This window comes from Salminus brasiliensis, chromosome 25 (assembly GCF_030463535.1).
Source record: "Salminus brasiliensis chromosome 25, fSalBra1.hap2, whole genome shotgun sequence".
Lineage (NCBI taxonomy): Eukaryota > Metazoa > Chordata > Actinopteri > Characiformes > Bryconidae > Salminus > Salminus brasiliensis.
This window is the reverse complement of record NC_132902.1, coordinates 20,093,770-20,114,003: the sequence shown is the minus strand read 5'-3', so window position 1 is coordinate 20,114,003 and position 20,234 is coordinate 20,093,770. Positions and strand designations below refer to the sequence as shown.

Genomic DNA, 20,234 nt, shown 5'->3' with positions numbered 1-20,234 from the left:
TGACCTCTGATGATGAGGATGATCTCTGACTTTACATCTACAAGGTGGACCAACTAGGAAGGAGTGTCTAATAGAGAGTGGACAGACACAGTGTTTAAACACTCCAGCAGCACTGCTGTCTGTGTCTGATCCACTCAACACACACTACTAACACACCAAAATTAGTTAGTGTGTCACAGCAGTGCTGAAAATGACCCACCATCCAAATAATACCAGCTCTGTGGTGGTCAGTCCTGTGGGGTCGTGACCATTGAAGGACAGGCTGAAAGGAGGCTAACAGAGTATGCAGAGAAACAGATGGACTACAGCCTGGAATTACAGAACTACAGAGTGCTCCTATGTGGTCAGTGGAGCCTATATAATGAGTGTAGAATTAAGAAGGTGGCGTTAAGATTTTAGTGTTCGGTATCATTCACCACTAAATAAACTACATTATGTGTATATATATATATATATATATATATATATATATATATATATATATATATATATATATATATATATATATATAGTCCTAAATACAGTATCCCATATATAGGTTGTGTACATGTACAAAACAAAGACCTTACACACACACACACAAACATACACACACACACACACACACACACACACTCATGCACAATGAATACTGTCCTTCACAGTCCAGCAGAAAGAGAAAGATAGAGAGAGCGAGAGAGCAAGGAAGAGTGAGTCAAAGTGCCCCTAGATACCAGGTGCCCCTCAAGGTCTCTCGGCCAATTAAAATAGGCCAAACAACAGCAGTCCGCACGTCCTCCTTTCCACTGGGCACAGAGGAGAAAAGATATAAAGATATAAACAAAGATGAGAGAGGGTGAGAGGAGGAATTTATGTATCTGTGTAAGAGAGAGAGGGAGAGAGCGTGAGAGAGAGCGTGAGAGAGAGCGCGAGAGCGAGGGAGAGAAAGTATCAGGTCAGGTCAGCATGAGCTGCTCATGTTTCTGTAACAGTTCCCCCTATCAATGACATACTGTTTCTGCTTCCAGGCAGGAGAATCCAGTCTGCCGGTATAGGAAACACTGCGTCCTACACACCAGCACTGGGCTGCTATTGATAAGATTAGAGGCCTGCAGGTGCATACGAGCACAATACATGAGGAAACGGCCCAAATGAAGTGATTCACTGCAGTTACTTGTTTCAAATGTATCATTTGTGCATTTGCCTGTTTTACATGTGTCTGAGTTATAGCCACACTTCAGTGCTTACTTACAATATTAGCTTCATCGTAGTCACACTTCTAAAGATAAAGGTGCCACAGGGATTCTCTCATAGAAGAACCACTTCCATAGAACCCTTTAAAGAACCACTTTTATTAATAACATATGAAGAAAAATGTCAAAATCTAAGTGCTGGTGTGTACAAGTGATATAACTGTGAAAACAGCCTGAATAAAGTGATGTGCTGCAGTTACTTCATCCACACTTAGTTCATAAAGCCTTTCAGTTCTTATCTTGGAAATAATATTGCTGATATAATGTAGTTTATTCATAAATAAGTGGTGAATGATACTGAACATTAAAATATGAATGCCTTTATTATTGTTTTTTCACTATTTTGTCTGCTGTAGGCTGATTCTTCAATCAGGCCTCTCTTTACCCTCTCAGCTTTTGTAAAATAAAAGTAGTAATAATTTACAGGTTTACATGATTTACATGCTTTTGAGTAAACAAGTATGAGTTAATGATGGCCAAGACTGAATTTATATAGAATTACAATAAGCCTTAAAATATACTAAAGTGACACTGTAGACATGGCAGAAATAGTGCAGGTACTTCCAGAGGGGTCACTCACTTTTTGCCTCCTTTACTGTTTTACCATATTTTGTAGAGCTCTCTTTTTTCATAAAAAACAGTTTTAGGAAGCAATAAAATTAACTTTAATTTCTAAGCATGTAAAAATATAACATCTGAAGAAACTGAAAACCTTTTGTTACCATCACAACCAGGTTGATGTGTTGCGGTAATAACATTTATAACAAGTATCATTGTTTTCAGGACAAAAAGAGCCTAGGTCATGGATTTTCTAACAATATTCAGTACAATGCACTTTTAATATATATATATATATATATATATATATATATATATATATATATATATATATATATATATATATATATATATATATATACATGTATTTATTTATTTATTTATTTTTAGTTTAAATTGCAAAATAGTGCCATAACAGTATATACATGGCAATGATGCTGAATAATGATCAGGAGGACTTTTCCAGACATCAAAATGTCAGTTTCCTCACTGCTGACATGTGCTTCTCGTCTGTCTTACATGGTTTTTATGGTTGTGGTAAGGATGAATGTTTAGGGAGGTATAAATAAAAAAAATGTGACAACAACTGTGATTGTTACTGAATGAACTGATCATTTATTTTTTATTTTATTGGATCAGAGACGTTTCAAAGTCTGCACTCTGGACAAGGCCAAAGTAGCAAACTACTGATGTTGAAAACATGACAAATGAGGAAAGAAATGATAACATAAAGATGCAGATTTTGTTTGGTGGTGCATTAAATTATTTATTTAATATCTAAGTTTTCGTAATAAAGTATTTCTAAGGACAAAAATGTTAAAGGAAGAAAATAAGGAAAGTACCTCTTCTGTTAAACCTTGTATTTCCATTTTTGCTGTTTTTCTTGATTTGGCATAATCTCTGTACCTGGCAGTTGTTGTTTACATGGTGTCAAACTTTCATGAAAAACAGACCAATAGAAATGCTCCACAATGACTCAAATGTCAGACTAAACTCATTTTACACTGAAAGTTGTAAGTTGCTGTTTTGGAGATATAAGGTTTTTGCATGACAGTGATGATATTTTACTCATTATTCATTCAATGATCAGTAAAGGATATCGAACATTACTATTATGATGTGTTTGATCAGTAATACAACGACTGCTGCTCTGTGTTCTCAGCTGCTGCTGAACGTCTTTGCTGTTTCACTCTCACAATCTTTTCCTCTTCCATCTCTTCCCCTTTCCACTTTTCTTTCTCTCTCTCTCTCTCTCTCTCTCTCTCTCTCTCTCTCTCTCTCTCTCTGAGTCCTATTTGTCTGCTCTAAGTGAAATCACTCAATTTGGAAGAAGTCGGTGGAGAGGACTTTAGAAGGGGCGGACCAGGAGAGGGCCACCTCCAAATAAGTTCCATTAATCACTGCACTCACTCTAATGTAACTAATATTTTACAATTAGAGGAGACAAGACGGAGCTCACCGCCATCTATCTCCCTTATACCACATGATCATCGATTCATAAGCCCCTGCCTGAGAGCAAACACACACACATACACACACACTCTCTCTTTTTAAGACACAGACACTCAAAAGCATATCCACACTCGTATCGACAAACACAAATATATATATATGTGTGTTGTGTGTGTTTCTGTGTGTGTGTGTGTGTGTGTGTGTGTGTGTGTGTGTACAGTAAAGGTAAGGCAATACTAAGGGCACTACTCGCTACTGCTGTGCATGCAATGATAATGCATGTGGTTACACAGTATGTGTGTGTGTGTGTGTCTGTCTGTGTGTATGTGTAGATTCCCGGTATTCACCTAGAGCTCTCGGATGGTGATGGATGACCATTTCTGTGTACGCGTATATATGTGCATGTGTGTGTAACGCTGCAGAGTCGGATAAGATCGAATAGTGATTTCAAATGAAAAGAGATGAGAGTGCACTTCTATAGATGACCTCTCTTCCTGCGTAGAGCCTGAACACGGTCCACTGTTGGGATCTGATGGTGAATTATATGCTAACATCAAAAAAGAGAGCAAATCAGCACTCAGGAAGTAGAGTATGTATGTATGATTTACATGCCATGTTTGACCTATAAAGAAGTATAACTAGGTAGGAATAGCTAGAATTGACACTCAAGGCCTGTTGGCTTGTTTGATTGTAGCAGTCTCACTGATGTAAAGTTATAAAACCTCTGGTTTGATATAATCGACTCACCAAGCATGTGCAAGTACAAAGGACAGGTAATGTACTGTACAATGTAGAAAATATTAAACACAACAAATTTTACAGACAGTAAAAGTCATGGTGAGTTTGATCTAGTTATGGATTCTTTATTGATGTACTATTAGCTATTGTTTTTTTTTTTTTTTTTTAATTCCTTTAAAAGTGAATATAACAGGCCAGCATTTTTAGCCTCATCTTGAGGTACCACATCTGTAGCATATGATTAATAACAACAAGCAATAATATCCCATCGAAAACCCATTGAAAACACACTTATACTATAAGCCAGTAGAAAGGTGTTCCAGCATCTGCCCATTGGTTTGTATTACAAGCAGGTTCTGAGTCAACACTATTTATGTTATTGTCTAAGTACAAGAAAACACATCCGTATTACTATCTGCGGCAGCTGATTCTACCTTACAGATGCAGAAAATAGGCACCAGGTTGGAAACCACTGGAGAACCCCTTTAACAGTAGGCCTTACTAACTATCACCTTGTGTTTCCTTGTGTTGCAAACAGAGCTGAAAGGCAAGACAAGAGACTGCTCAGAGGGGGGGAAAAAAGCACAAAATGGATTTCCTTGCCTTCCAATACGCTGGTCTGTACCGCCATCTGGTGGCTGTGTGCATGAATTGCGGCCTGCTGGAGCCCCTGCCCTCCAAATGCAAGCGAAATGAAAGCCAGCTGAACAAATGAGCGTGAAGACAGGTTCAAGCGCAGGTCACCATCTGCCTGGCTACAAGTGCTGGCACACTGCAACCCAGCCGCGCAGTCATCTTAAACACATCAATCGCATGCATGCACACACAAGCACACACACACACAGCTGCACAATATGGCGCCAGTGCGGGAGGACGAAATGGAGAGTGAGGTGAGGTGAAAGATGGGTGGGAGCTGCTGAAAAGGAGAGAAAGAGGGGGAAAAAAGCACACAGAGATTAAAGCCAGAGTGGAAGCGCTGAGGTACAAGCGCAAACGAGCCACCACCTGGCCCACAGGACCATTAGAGGTTCTATGAGTTTCGAATGCATTCGCTATATGGGATCCTTATAGTCAGTGGGACTCTCTCCCTTTCTCACCGTGTCTCTTGAGGATAGACTATATGCCACCTGAAGTGCACATTATCCAGCCTTTAACCTGCAAGGGCCTGTATGTGGCCCACACTTCAGTTCCTTACTCTCGTAACTACATTTACATTTACATTTACATTTACGGCATTTAGCAGACGCTCTTATCCAGAGCGACTTACAAAGTGCTTTGCTATTTACCCAAGGAAAGCCTTAGCTAGTTAGAATAGACTAATAATAATATCAAAAGATACCTCTAAGCTTTAGACATTGCTAAACACAATACAATAAGGCGACCATAGAACTGTTCGTCCAAGTACTCTCTGAAGAGGTGGGTCTTCAGTCTGCGTTTGAAGACAGCGAGCGACTCGGCCGTTCGGACACCCAGGGGCAGCTCGTTCCACCACTTTGGTGCCAGGACAGAAAAGAGCCTGGACGCTTGTCTTCCGCGGATTTTGAGGAATGGCGGGTCGAGCCGAGCCGTACTTGAAGCTCGAAGGGCTCTTGGTGCGGATCGGTTTTTGACCATTGCCATCAGGTATGGAGGGGCTGGTCCAGTCTTGGCTTTGTAGGCCAGAGTCAGGGTTTTAAATCTGATGCGGGCAGCTACAGGAAGCCAGTGGAGAGAACGCAGCAGTGGAGTGACATGGCTGAATTTAGTAACTACATAACTTACATATTAGCTTCCTAGTAGCTACATTCTTAAGGATTCAGAAAGGTGCCACAGGGATTCTCTAATGAAATACCAGCTTTTAGTTCCCTAAAGAACATTTAAAGATCCACTTTTGTTGATCAAATTTGACGAAAAATAGCAAAATCTTCAGTTTTTGTTCCCAGAACAATGCCATCTTAGCAAAACAGGGTTCTGTTTATTACTGAAAAGGGTTACCTTGACTTTTGACAATAGTAGAACCATTTCTGATGCCAAATTGAGTCATCTACAATAGGTTTTCTATCAAGGAACCATTGAAGAACCTTATTAAGGATGTAGGCAACATCCAAGCCAAGGTACAATGGTTCTTCAGTTAAGGCCTTGGTCATATATATATATAAAGAACCCTGAAATCCTGTGAACTGTGTATAGAATAAGTCAAAGTAACATTTGAATGGGTCTGTGCATGATTTAATGGTTCTTCACTTTTACGAAGTACACGTTGTATGGTTCTAAGCTGCCACTGCCTGACCTTTGAGCAAGGCCCTTAACCCTCTCATGGCTGACCTTGCCTTTGACCTTAAAGAGAGTACACTCGGGGATAAAAGAGTTCTGTTTAAATAGGGTTCTGTTTAAATAAATACAATATATGGACATAAGTATTGGGACACCTGCTCATTCATTGTTTCTTTGGAAATTGAGTATTAAAAAAGAGTGTATCCTGCTTTTGTTGGAGTAACTGTCTCTACTTTGCAGGGAAGGATTTCTAATAGATTTTGTTGGATGATCACCACCCCATCTCGTCCCCAATTCCCCTAACTCATCTCAAAGGTATTGGATGGAACACCATCATTGCAGAGAACACAGTTCCACTGCTCCACAGCTCAATGTTGGGAGGCTGCATACCCCTCAATCCCACATCTGGCATTAGGTATGGTTCTTATTGGATTGTCAGTACTTCTACTGTTTTTCTACTATTTTATATCTGTGTCAGCAATGAGTGCAACTTAAAGTAGCTGAATGCACACAGTAAGGGCTGTCCACAAACATTTGAATGTATAGCGTAAGTTAGAGTTGAAGTTGAACAGGGTTGATGCCATAACGCTGTGCTCAGGTTCTGCTCCTCTCAGTTAGACACAGTATTGTGCTGTTCCTCACAGTGGGGAGGCAGAAGAATGGAGTGAGGGCAGGAGGAATGAGAGCGGAGAGTGAAACAGTTACATTTTTGCAGGATGTGAGTTTTATTGGGACCAGGCCGCTCTACATCTGGACCAGTGTAGTTCATCCGTTTAAAAATTAGTCAGCTATTGACCTCGGATGGATCCCCTCACCAGGGTCCTGAAGGAGGTTTTTAACTCAAATATGGATCCCATCAGACTAACAGAGATCAGGTTTCCTCCCACCGACACCACAATAATTCACAGAGAACAGAGGAAAATACACCAGAATAGAGCCATGTGGTAAAGAAGTGCCCCTTCAAGCCACACTGGAACTGATGTGAGTGTTTGTATTTAGATATTTGCGGGGACCAAATACCTCCATGATAATGGGATATTATAATTTTGACAAAGGGGAAAATCTGGATAAATTAATCTCACATCCAAATGTTTTAGTATGCCATACTGTATGTCCAAATGTATGTGGACACCCGTTCTAATGAATGCACATACACACACTGCTTGTCTATTCCTTGTAGATAAGTACTGCCAATAGAATTGTACCCTCTGGAGCAGATGAACAGGAACCTGTTTGCACCATGCCTAGTGCCAGGCGTGGGCTAGAGGGGTCTAAAGAGCTGGAATGATGGTGCTCCATCTAATACTTTTGGGATGAGTTTTAGGGTCATGTTGCTCTGCTTCACAGAGTCCTATTCTATAGTCAATACTTATATACAGGGACAAGACAAGCTCTCTGTGTGTGTGTGCATTTGCAAATATGTGTCAGCAATTGGTACAACTTAAAATTGCTAAATGTGTTCATTAGAAGAGGTGTCCATAAACATTTGGACATGTAGCGTATGTACGTATGCACTTCCATACATGACATATAATATTTATGGGACATATGTATTACCCCTCATAAGTGAGTAAGAGGGGATCATTTCCTTGCATTACAGTAAAAGAGCAGGCAGTTATCTCTCAGAGTTATCGACACAATAGACCCAGTGCCAGGGGGTGACAGTTATCCTTTGCCATTGGCCCATGTCAGAAACAGGATGAGTGTGTAAATCCCTCTGTGAGAGACAGAGATGGAGCGAAGGAGTGGTGTCCTTGAGAGCTGCCTTTTCACCTACATACAGTAAATGACCTCATACAAGCATTAGTCTTGTCTGGTCATTGAAAATGGGCTCAGATGACTCAAAGCAAGTCATTGAGGGCAAAGATCAAACACTCCATCACAAGCTCTACAATGTCTGTCTAATGCACTATGTGTTAATGTTAGGCTATGATGTCTGGATAAGTATTACAGTACAGTTTTGAGACAATGTCAATAGTTCTTGGTTCATAAAGTAGTCTGGATAGAAGTTTATTACAGTAGGTCTGCAGCAGTAACAGCAAATATGTACTTAAAAGTTCACTTATGAGCAGAATAAGGGAAAATTTATTTTTCAGTTTTTCAGAAGGTCTGCTATAGATCTGCAGTGATGACGGAAAAAATTTGCTTAATTTTCCACCTATGAAGAGAATAAGGAAAAGTAATCGCCATTTTTCTTGTGGAATAAGGTTTTATTAGGGTAGGTCTGCCATAGATCTGCAGTAGGACCAGCTCATGTGCACTTAGCTGTCTGTTAATGAAGAGAATGAGAGGAAAGGAACTGACTGTGTTTCTTTACTCATGCTAGAAGGCTGTACAGATGACACTGAGTGTACACTGAGATCTAAAGAAATATGAAGGTAAATAGCAGAAGAGTATTGGGTCCTCTTAGTGTTTTCTCCCCAGCAGGCACCAGATGTTGGACAGATGTTGAATTTTCAATACTGAAAGTTGGATAAATGCAGAAAAAAACAAAGTTGGGTTGATGCCTACCTCCAACCTTGGACATATGTTGAACTGTGGTTGGAAATCAAAGTTGTATATCTCTTAAAAATCAAAGCTGGATTGACATCAACCTCCAATGTTGGACAGATGTTGACGTTTGGTTGGAAATCAAAGTCTTATATCTTCCAAAACCCAATGTGGACTTGACATCAACCTATTGATCTTAGTGTTGAACAGATGAATTTGAATTTTGGTTGGAAATCAAAGTTGGATACCTGTCAAAAACCAACACTAGGTTGACATCAAGATCCAATGTTAGATAAACATTGTTAGACAGTAGTGGATAAAATATTATTAGTAGTTGTAGTAAATGTTTACCTAAATGTATGGCATTTGTTTATGGCATTTAGTTAAAGCTCTTATTCAGAACGACTTACAAGGTTACTCATATTACAGAGTTGGGCCAATGTAGTGTTAAGAGGCTTGCCCAAGGACTCTTATTGGTGTAGCACAGCATAGTCACCCAGAGTGGGAATCGAAACCCTGGGAAACCCAGTCTCCCACATGGTGTGGTAGCTCACTGGCAGGTAGTGGTGTCAACGTCTAACGATGTTGGCGGCTGAAAGATGTAGTATATTTCACGCCTGATTTCTTTTCTTTACCTATACTACAACAGCCTGCATGTGTATCCACTATTCCATTCCTCACTCCCATAACAATATCATCCATATCAGTTTCATAGAAGATGCCAAATCATTTACTGCATTTCCGGTAATAATTCATGTTATCCTGCTGGGTAATAAGCCCAGGGTGTAACCTATAGCAGTCAAGCTTTATATTGCAGTCATATTGCCCTTTAGACTCCGACTTCATATTATAAACAATGCATAATAACTGTGAGTTGTATTGGACTATACTGCATAAAGACTGGGATCCATAAACACACTCACACACACACACTACTGAACAGTAACCAATGATCTCTGGATGGCAGTCAGAACGTTTGCTAACAGAGCAGAAGAGGTTGAGGTTTGGAGAGGTAGGAGAAGAGTGGCAGTGTAAATCGGGGTTTCACAGGTTTAAGTATTAACACTACACCAGCCCTGGGGCAGCCTGGGTAATATGAGCTGTCATGATCCACACAGCTATTACACCTTACACTCACACTCTGTCACTCTGTCTCTCTCTCTCTCTCTCTCTCACACACACACACATATACTCAGGTTTGTATAGCTATCTTTGTAGGGTTCATCGATTTGATTACTATAGCTAAATGCTGCTCTGTCCTAATCTTCTTGAAAAATAAGCAACAATGCTCCTAAAGTTTGGAAAGAGAACTGGCCCTGTCCCGTGGCAGGAGGCCTTCCTATTGTCAGACTGATGATAGAGAGCTGTGGTGTTGACAGGATTTGAACTCATGAGCTCCTGTCTTTTGACAAGCAGGCAGTTAGGCAGTTGTGCCACTCTAGAATTGTAAAACCATGTACATTTCTGTAAAGTGTGAGGAGATCAAAACTTCAGATTCTAGCAAGGGCTTATAGTTCTATTGCCAAAAGCAAAAAAAAGGGGATGTCACGTGATATAGGGGGTTCTAGCCTGCAGATGGGTATAAACAGAAAATAAAATGGGGGGAGGGACTGAATGTCCCTATAATATTGAGGTCATTTGGTGTCTACAAAGATCTAGATACAACCTCATCAAACACACACATACACACACTGAGAAAGTTTTCTTTAAAGTTTGCATGTGATTGGTGGATATATATTTGGTTTGGTAATCAGACAGACAGACAGGTAGATAGGTAAGCACATAGATATGTAAGTAGATAGACAGGCACACAGACATATAGATAGATAGATAGATAGATAGATAGATAGATATATAGATAGATAGATAGATAGATAGATAGATAGATAGAGATGGGTATGTGGGTAGATGGAAGCATATATAGATGGGTTGGTAGATAGGTAGGTAGGTAGGTAGGTCGATGCATGGATGAACAGACATGTATGTTGATAGATTGATAGATAGATGGGTAGGTAGATGGATAGATATGTATGTAGGCAGGTATGTAGTTAGATGGCTAGCTAGATGGGTAGGTAGATAGATAGGTAGGTAGGCCGATATATGGATAAATAGACAGGTATGTAGGTAGATAGGTGGGTAGATAGGTAGAAAGATAGATAGACACATGGCACAACATGACAGTTATTATATTACTTAATATTATCTGCCACACCAATGCATGGTTATGTCAATGCTGTGTAGAGGTTCCCGGTAAAGTGTTACACATTCTTTATTCTTTTTACTCCTCCAGCCTTTCAATGCACAAAACTCCACTTGCCACTCGAGTGTGTAATAGTTTGAATACATTTTATTTTTATTATAAGTACAGATCAGTAGTTACAAAACAAAGCATCTGCCATGAGGGTACAGCGAACAAATAAAATTGTACAGCTCACAAGACAGTTCAGAGTTGTGGAATGCTCAAATAGTTCAGTTCAGTAAGCCCCGGATTGATACACGCTGTGGTTTAGTTCCAGCTCTGCAGTACCACACATGGGGATCTCTGGATTGGTCAACATTTGCCCAATCCTTGAATGACCACTGAACCTCTCATTTATAAATATCCAATCCTCTTAAACATCCTCTATTGTTTCCTCCACTTGTTATACACTAGACACTTTTTTAAATGTTCCAAACTTTATGGAGTAAAGACTGCAAAAACTAATAAAGGTTTTGCACTGATATTTAGCTAAGAAACAAAGACACCATACTGATATCTGAATGGACTTGATTCGGTTCTCTCCGCTTCGCCGCTGTCATAATGTCTATACATGGTTATTTTGTGGTGAAAATACAACTTCTTCTCTTTTTTTTGTTGTTGTTGTTGTTCTTCTTCTTCTCAAAGCAACATGGATCTTGAGATGACCTTTACTAGTGAGATCGGTCTGCCTGAAGGGGCCGTGTAAGGGCCCACAGAGTTCACGAAGTAACGGAGAGAAACATTTCACAATGTCAAGGGACGCACAAACACACACACGCACGCACATACACACCTTCATTTTAGTTTAGTTAGCTGTGTACCGTATAGACTGGATTTTAGATACTATCACAGTGCAAAATACGTGTCGGGGGGGAAGAAGTCAATAGCCTCTCTATGCTTGCAAGAGGCATGGTTATATACTGTATGTATGGGCGTATGCTTGCAGCAACATGAGAAGATTGTCAGTCTTTTTTTTTCTTCTTTTTTTTTTAATGTTATCTTTACTTTACAATGTCGAAGGCAAAAAGTACAGTACTACAAAAAGAAAAAATCCAATCTAAGGCCTACAATCTAAAACAGCTAGCTTCGTAGATGCAATAACGCATGACTGGATCTAAGGCTAGACAATATTTGTGTTTCTTGTTCATATGTTTCTTTTTTTTCAGCATTTTTAACAAGTAAATACATCAAACCATTTCAGTAGTCAGTAACACTTTGCGACATTGATTGGTGGCAGTATATTACAAATAGATTCTCAACACCTGACTCCTCCAAGGTAGGAAGAAGGACTGAGATGAAAGTTAGTTCTGCTCTTCCTTTTTTCTGGAGTTCAAGGTTCAGTTTTTTTTTGTTGTTTTTTTTATTTTTTTTATCTGTGCCAACAAGTCCTGTTTTTCACCACAGCTGGGGTTTCTCAGATGCTAGAGTTTAGTGCTACAGTTCACACCTTCCTTTTTCACCCCAGAGATCAGCTCGGAAAGTCCTGGATATGCTTTGAAACACGTTAGAAAAAGAAAGGGAAACAAAACGAGGCTAGAAGCTGTGAACTCATGTAGTCAGGTCCTGGAAAGAAAGTGAAAAAAAAAAAAAAAAAAAAAAAAAAAACACACCACAGTCCACCAATGCTTCCCTTTTTTTTGAGTCATTTGTCCTGCTTCCCGAAAGCACTGCGTCACGGCACACCTTGCGGCACTGGCTGCTTTGAAAGTCATGGTTTCGAGAAGAAGCGTGAAGAAGTGCTGCAGGTGTGCTTGGTCTCCAAATCCGTTCGAAGGTTGGTCCAAAAAGCTTGGAGATATGGTCCAGGTCGGACTGTCACGGCACTCACATTCATGTCACGTCGCTTACGTGGGCAGTGAGGAACGTGGAGAAATCCATGAGAATTCCAGGAAAAAAAAAAGTTTGAAACTTGTGTCCGGGTGCCGTTTTGGTTTAAGGAATGTGTCGCTCCTGGGAGTAAAGTTTCCGTACAATCAAAGCCAAAGAAAGAATAAAAAAGGAAGGAAAAACAGAGAGGATACATCAGCTACACGTCGTAGAACCCATCAGGAACCAAAGTCACTTTATCCATGTGTCCATCCTGCTGAACATCGTTCTACTTCTCTTCATTGTACTGCAAGGCATCTCTCACAGGGAGCGTCCATCCATGTCCTGCATAACGTATCATCTCTTTATCCTTCTGAAACTTTAGACTATAATATATATATATATATATATATATATATATATATATATATATATATATATATAAAAACACACTGTCTGTCATTGTCAACATCTTCATCAATGATGGTCCTTCATCTCCTCTGCTTATTCCTCCTCCTCATCATCTTATCATCATGGGCATCTTATCATCATCATCATCATCATCATCCCCCTCCTCTTGCTCTTGAGTCCAGCTGCTGAGTGAGTCCAGCCTCAGGGGGTAGGTCGGGGCGGGGTAGGGTTGGGAGGGGGTGTTAGTCTCTGATTAGCGGGGCGTCCTGCATCTCAGAGTCAGTTAGGTTAGGCTCAGAGGCCAGAGCAGGGCCAAACCTTCGGGAAGCTTCGTCCTCCGCCCACAGATGAACTACGGTTGAAAGAACAAACGCAGATTAACACCAACGCCCGGTCTCTCGCACTCGCACACTGATACACTGAAGCACACACTGCACACTGACTGAACACACAAGCTGACAGAGAATGGTCACACACTGAACACTGCCATCAAAGAAACAAACAGAAGGGCACAAATATAGTCTGCACTCTACTGTAGTGGCTTTATGTGGCTCTGCTGTGGCTCTGCTGTGAGTTTGGTATTGAGGATTTTGGTAACACTAATCCAGAGGTGTCCACTCGTGTCCACAAAGGGCTGGTCTGGTGTGGCTGCTCACCTACTCAACTCCGTTTGACATTTTGACATCAGTTGCATCCACAAAGGAACATTGAGGCCCATGTACACATGTCTGTATAGTTTTGTCTGCGTCCACATGAAAACATTTAAAAATTGGTAATTGAAAATGGAGCTTTTCGAAAATGCTGATATCACTACACATGCATGTTTCTGGCTCTCAAATACCTCCTTACTCCCTATATAGTGACCTACATAGCACCAGATTTCAGATTTCCACATATCAACTCATGTAAATACTGTTCTATCACAAATCTAGAACGCTCTGATTCTTTAGAATCCGTAATTTTGTGACTTGCAAAGGGCACTATATAGGGAGTAGTGTGTCATTTGGGATTAAACCTCTTGATGTCTCTCTTTATGAGGTACTGTCGACCCATACAGGGCTGGTATGCTCATGCTCAAGCTTTTTCATATTTTTTAAAACGGATGAGAGGAAAATAAATGGATATGTGTGGACGGGGCCTGATGCTGCAGGTTTTTCACTCCAAGCATGTGGGAGCTCACTTACTCTTTGAACTGATCTGAATCTGAATCTGATTAAAGGAAACAAGAGGAATCAGGTGAGTTGCTGTTCGGTCAGAATGCAATCCGGCAGCCAAACCAGCCATTTGTGGAGAAGAATAAACACCCCTGCACTAAATGCTTTTGTACACAAGCGCAATTTGTCAATTTTGCTCAGTATGCGATTCTGGACACATCTAACATGTCTTCTTTTTGAAAACCTGTAAAGGCCTCCAGCACTAGCATCTCAGAATCACTTAATACACTTGTCTGCAGCCGAACTGCTTTTACATTATCGGCAGCACTGATTGCACAGTGTATATGAGAAGTAATACCTATATTTCAGTCCACGCAGCAATGACAAGTACCAATTATACTAACAAAGACCCAGCCCAGCTTAGTGCTGCACTGCTCGTACAAAGCTTGTATTGTCTTTCGTCTATGCAGATGTCCATTGCGGCAGCACCACATCCTTCACCTGCCAGTTGCAGCCATTCCTGATTAGAGTTGTAAAGACTGCCAATGGTGTTTATCACCAATTGTCATAAAGATTCATGCGTGCTGCAACAGACGCATTACTTAAGTGTTACCAAAATGTGCGTACGCTGACGACAATGGAGAAACACTGCGTGTGTGACTGTAATGGCACAAGACAAACACAAATCCATCATCATGACACTGCAAAGTCACAATGAATTATTAAGCGTCTTCCTCAGCTCATGTTACTACTAATGTGGATGGGAATGAATGCGCTGGCTGCCTCGGAACGAGTCCAGTATTACGAATCACATAGACTCTTATAGAGCTAATCACAGTTGCAGTGTCATTCTGATGGGTGCATAGGGATTGGCTGATATCAATGACAGTGGACTCCACTTATATTGGGCCCAGACATTAAACACATTTGGTGCAGACGGTGCAATTTTAACTAAAAGTTACATGATGAAAACTAAGGGTTATTGGAATATGCACACCCTTTTTTTTTCCTCAAGCAAGTTTATGAATCGGCTAAAAAGAATAAGTTGCAGAAGACTGCATGCATGCTGTTATTTGCTGAAATTGTTGGACTTGCAGTGAAATGCTTACCATTTCTCTAATTATTCTCTAGCGCAGTGAGAAGTGAGTAATACGAGCGCCTTCATTCTCTGTACAAGCCCGGAGAAAACGGAGAAACGCTTTGGCAATAAAACCTACACTGTGCATTTCCACGTCATGTTCTTTTAAACCGCCTCCATGAAAATGACAAAATAAAATTAAAACACGCTTTTTGTTTGGAGGGGAGGAGGGGTTGGGAGGGAGGGGTGGGGGGCGGATGGGGTCTCGAGCAAGAAGCGTTATGGAAATGAAACGAGAAGTCGCTCCTCAGCTTAATAACTGAGTAACACATCGCCATTTAGATGGCGCCTAAAAGCAATAACGCTGACACCTCCTCACTTTGCATTATGTACACAGTCGTACCGTCACGGGAAAAGATCAAGATGTATATTTCTTAAATAGACGCAGTTCTGGGGCTTTAGAAACTGCTGATGGAGATTAAGCAAAGAATTAAAGCTCTCCTCCCCACCCCACCACCCTCCCCAACCCCTATCCCAGTCCTCATGTTAATATCGAGAGATGTGGCAATGTGAAAGGCTCGCTAACAACCGGAACACCAGTGATTAATGGCACTATTTCACACTTGAAACACCCTTCGCGCTGATTCACAAACAACATCTAAACGCTCGTATTTCATGCAGCTACTTTTAAAGACGCAAGCTAATACTGCTCTAATCTCTTGAATCTCTCAGAAATGGCCTACAACTTTGGCCTGTCACTGAAAGAAAGAGAGCAGTAGGCTCCCTGCTTCTTCCCAGTGCCCAATTCCCCAGCTGCAAGACAAGCTTCCGTCCACTAGATGGTGCTACGAGACCCTGTATGAGTGAAGAGCTCAAGTTCACGCCGACAATGGCCTCATGGTGTTCAATGTCATCTCCTTCCAACCTGCAGATCTTTCATGTAAACGTGGAAACTGAGCGTGATCTGAGCGATTTCTCCAGAATGTGAAGCGACTGGCAGCGCTTAAAAGGGATAGGCTGCGGTCATGCTTTTACAGCTGTCTCAACGCATTTGCTTTAGTCCGAGAGGAAATGAAGATAATCATAACCATAATGATAATAAATCGTGTTCGCCAGCCTTTTTTTTTTTTGCTTTTTTTTTTTTAGGCCCGTTCTCCCAAGGGCGCCTGCTCTTTGTGACTTCCCTTTAAAGAAAGTTCTAGTAATGAGTTACAGATTACGCCCCATATTTGATTTTCACTCTTCATTAACTAAGCCACCTGGAATGTTATTATTTAAGGACGCCGTTCCTTCTCCCCAAACAACTGCCACTGCGAGCTGGAGACTTAACACATCAACTTTATGGTTCCTCACAAGTCATTCGCACTAAGGATTTTGTATGTTGGGTAATTTCCTTTGGGAGCACATTAATATAAGCTGTTTTTTTAAGAAATATATATATTTGGTGTTCAGTAAAAGCACCATGTTGAGGCTATTGAGGCTGGTGAGTTACTTTTAGGCGATATCTGGCATGTTATTGGCTCCACTGACTATCACTACCTTCAGAATTAGTGCTGTGACTACAAATATGACAGCTCACTTCATTCTAACTGGTCCAAAAAACTGTATAAAATAGGAAAAGCAAGAAAGCAGCCTGATCTGGCCATAGCCTCTCACAGAGTTCAATAGAGTGCAAGCAGACTAGCGCCCTCTACTGTTCCACTGTCTTTATCACACCTCGGGAGCACACAAGGCAGAGCGGGGGCCCTGGAAAGTAATACAAGACATATGGTAAGAGGACTCATAGCTCCAGGATCCATCTTATGTTAATACATGTGTCATGCTTAACAGAATGGCTAAATGAAGAGGCGGACAGAACAATAGCCCAGCACAAGGCTGGGAGCAAGCTCTGTTAACAAGGGCCAGGCCGCTCAGGGAACCGTCCCTGCTGTCTCGGCTCGAAGACCTGACATTTCACAACTGCCTCTTATCCTTCTCATCACTGGCAAATAAGGCAAAGGCAAAGATGATAAGTAGAATAGTGCTCAAAGGCCACACGTAACCTTGCTTTACCTTGAATTTTACAGCGGGGTCGGTTTTGGTCTATATCTAGTGTACGTGTCAGGGTGCCGCATTCATTTTGGGGTCTTCAGGAGCTTATTAGGAGCTCATTAAACTGTGATCCGAACACTTCACCTCATATTAACAGTAAAAAAGGTTCCGAACTTTGAATGGAAATTAATGTAATGATTTTATTCTAAGCAGTTTTGGAGCCTCTCTGTTGGTGTGTTTGGCGTGTTTGTCATGAAAGGAAGCTGAAAGTTTTTAAATATGAACACAAAAAAGGGGAGTTATGAGTTATTTTTTTCATTATGGTACACAGAATGAATACAGTGAGCACATTTCTCTGGTAATTGAGTTGGATTTGTTCTACTGCAGATTCTTATCTGTACGAGATACATATAGAGATTTATTTGTAGGGATGAAACACTTCAGCTGTCTTCATTCAAATGCTGCTTTCTGTCCCGCTTGAATGAGGAGTAGATGTGATTCACAGTATCCTGCTCGATGCTGAACACACACTGCCCATTTTGAACACACACACACAGACACACAAAACCCATACTGCCATGGAAGGTGGCTTTGTTCTCTCCCAGGCATCCGGCACTGTTGGAAAAGTGTTGTTTTTGGCAAAGGTAGGCCTCATTGTACAGACCAGTATTTATAAATATGTAAATACGAGTGCACGAACACACACACACAGGCGCACACACACACATACACACACATACGAACCAGCTGAGCACTAGGAAGTGCACCCAAATCATATTTTTAGAAGGTTTTAATGAACACAGGATGTTTATGAATACCATTTGCAGTGATTCACAAAGACTAGCAGGATCAGCGTGCACCACCCCCACCCCTCCCTCAAAGTGTAAAAGAAATCCAATGTTTCTGGGGGGAAACAGCACAATTGTGCTTCGGCGGTTGTGTGGGTTCAGATTGCCCTCAGATAAGCACACTGCGGTGCCGAAAGAACACAAAAGCAGCAGACAAAACTCGTACATGTGGCACTTAAAAAGGTCTTCTTGCCTGCTGCTTTAACGCGGCGGATTTGTGTATCCCTCTTTGTAAAGGGGGGCTTGCGCTAGGTAAAACAAATAGCACATTTGTTATTCTCCAGAAAAGGCGCAGGCATAAGCCATGCTGGATGACGGCAGGTTACAGCAGAGTACGATACGGCGAGATGAAATAAGGTGGCAGGAATAGAACTAACTGGTGCGGATTCCAGTAAGTGAAATAATAAGGAGACGACAGATGTTACGAGAACATGAAGAGGCGTCCGTCAACACTGTCAAAAATGCCAGAGGTTGCGAACATGAAGGTATCGTGTCAAAAGATGATGTTGCTGCAGCTGCGGCTTAGTTGCTAGTAAAGTACTATAATTATGTTTTACTGTAATTGAAAGCATTACAATAATGGTGCAAATGGTTGCTTGCCTCTTAGTGTCCGTTGGGTTAGTCATAGACACTTGTATGTAACTATAGAAGGTTATTTATAAATATATAATAAAATTTGTTTTTTTTTTCATTGATGACCACAGAGAACCAAAAAAACACTTTTATAACTTTTATTAAGGAGTTTACACCACTACAAAGGATCTCAATAGATAACATGAAGATCCCCCAGAGGCACCTACTCTTCCAATTTTGAGATGGATCAATATCGAGATGGACAATGGATCCATCTTAAACAAGGCCATAACCACAGAAAACCAAAAAATTACAAATGCAAAAATACGTCCACCACCATTCTCAAAAGGGAAGACAACAAAATTAAGTTATGGAGTTATATACTATGGAATTTACACCGCCCCAAAGGATCTTGATAGATTACATAAAGATTCCCTGGATATCTAAGTCTCAGGCACCTACACTTTGGATGATGAGTTCATCTTGGATGAGGCCATGACCACAGAGAGCCAAAAAATCATAAATGCAAAAATATGTCCACCACCATCCTCAACAATTGTGTTATGGAATTTATACAATGCCTAAGGATCTTGGTAGATAACATGAAGATCCCCCGAGATCTCAGACACCTACTCTTTTACGGTTTTGAGATGGATGATGGGTCCATCTTGGACGAAGCCATGGTTGACGGCTGGCAGGCTGGAGAGGTCTTGCGAGAAAATGGAGGGTAAGGAGAGTGCGGATGTGTCTGACTTCTTCTCTGACTCCATTTCTGGGGCAAAGATCCTCATACTGATAATACCTCCACAGAGCAATTTAAGCCCAAACACTGATGCTGCAATCTGTCTTCTGTGCCTGATAGCGCTTTCTCCTCTCTCTCGCCCAAATTACTTTCTTTCATATCTAATTATATTTGCTAATGATCTTATAAGGGAATAATGGAATGTGCTTGATCTATTACCTTTTTTTGCAATACATAAATACAATACAAATGGCAATGCGGCATTTGGAGGTTTCGCTCTTCTCCTACAGTTCAGTAGAAGCAGAAGAAGCGGAAGATAGCTCATCTCAGAGAAGCGCACTTACAAAATATACAGCTTTAGGCTGTAAGCTGTAAATATTTATATCATGGCGGTTGTAAGAAAAGTGAGAATCTCTGGGGGAAAATGCTTCATTTATCGTGAAACGTTCTCACAAGGTAAAGAGCATCTGCCGCTTTGAAATAGTGCTAAAAAATATCAAAGGAAACTTGAAAACCTCCAATCTTTCAAATGGACATTTTATCGGAAACGATAACTTACTTCAATGTGTGCTAAAGTCGCAATATTTTATATACAGTATTTTAGGCCTTTACTGTCGACCCACTTATTA

The 20,234-nt window shown here is 40.8% G+C and overlaps 1 protein-coding gene across 5 annotated transcripts in view; it reads right to left on the bottom strand.

Annotated features, from left to right (window-relative positions):
- The window catches only part of znf536 (zinc finger protein 536), a 255,016-nt gene that overhangs the window by 11,621 nt on the left and 223,161 nt on the right, over nucleotides 1-20,234 (bottom strand). The window contains exon 8 of one of the 5 annotated variants that reach the window (XM_072671546.1): nucleotides 11,053-13,531. The exons of the other annotated variants lie outside the window; for them this stretch is intronic. Within the exon in view, the coding sequence (XP_072527647.1) occupies nucleotides 13,422-13,531 (110 nt within the window). The 3' untranslated portion in view covers nucleotides 11,053-13,421. Of the gene's footprint in view, nucleotides 1-11,052; nucleotides 13,532-20,234 lie in introns of those variants that run through there. 5 annotated transcript variants of the gene reach the window in all.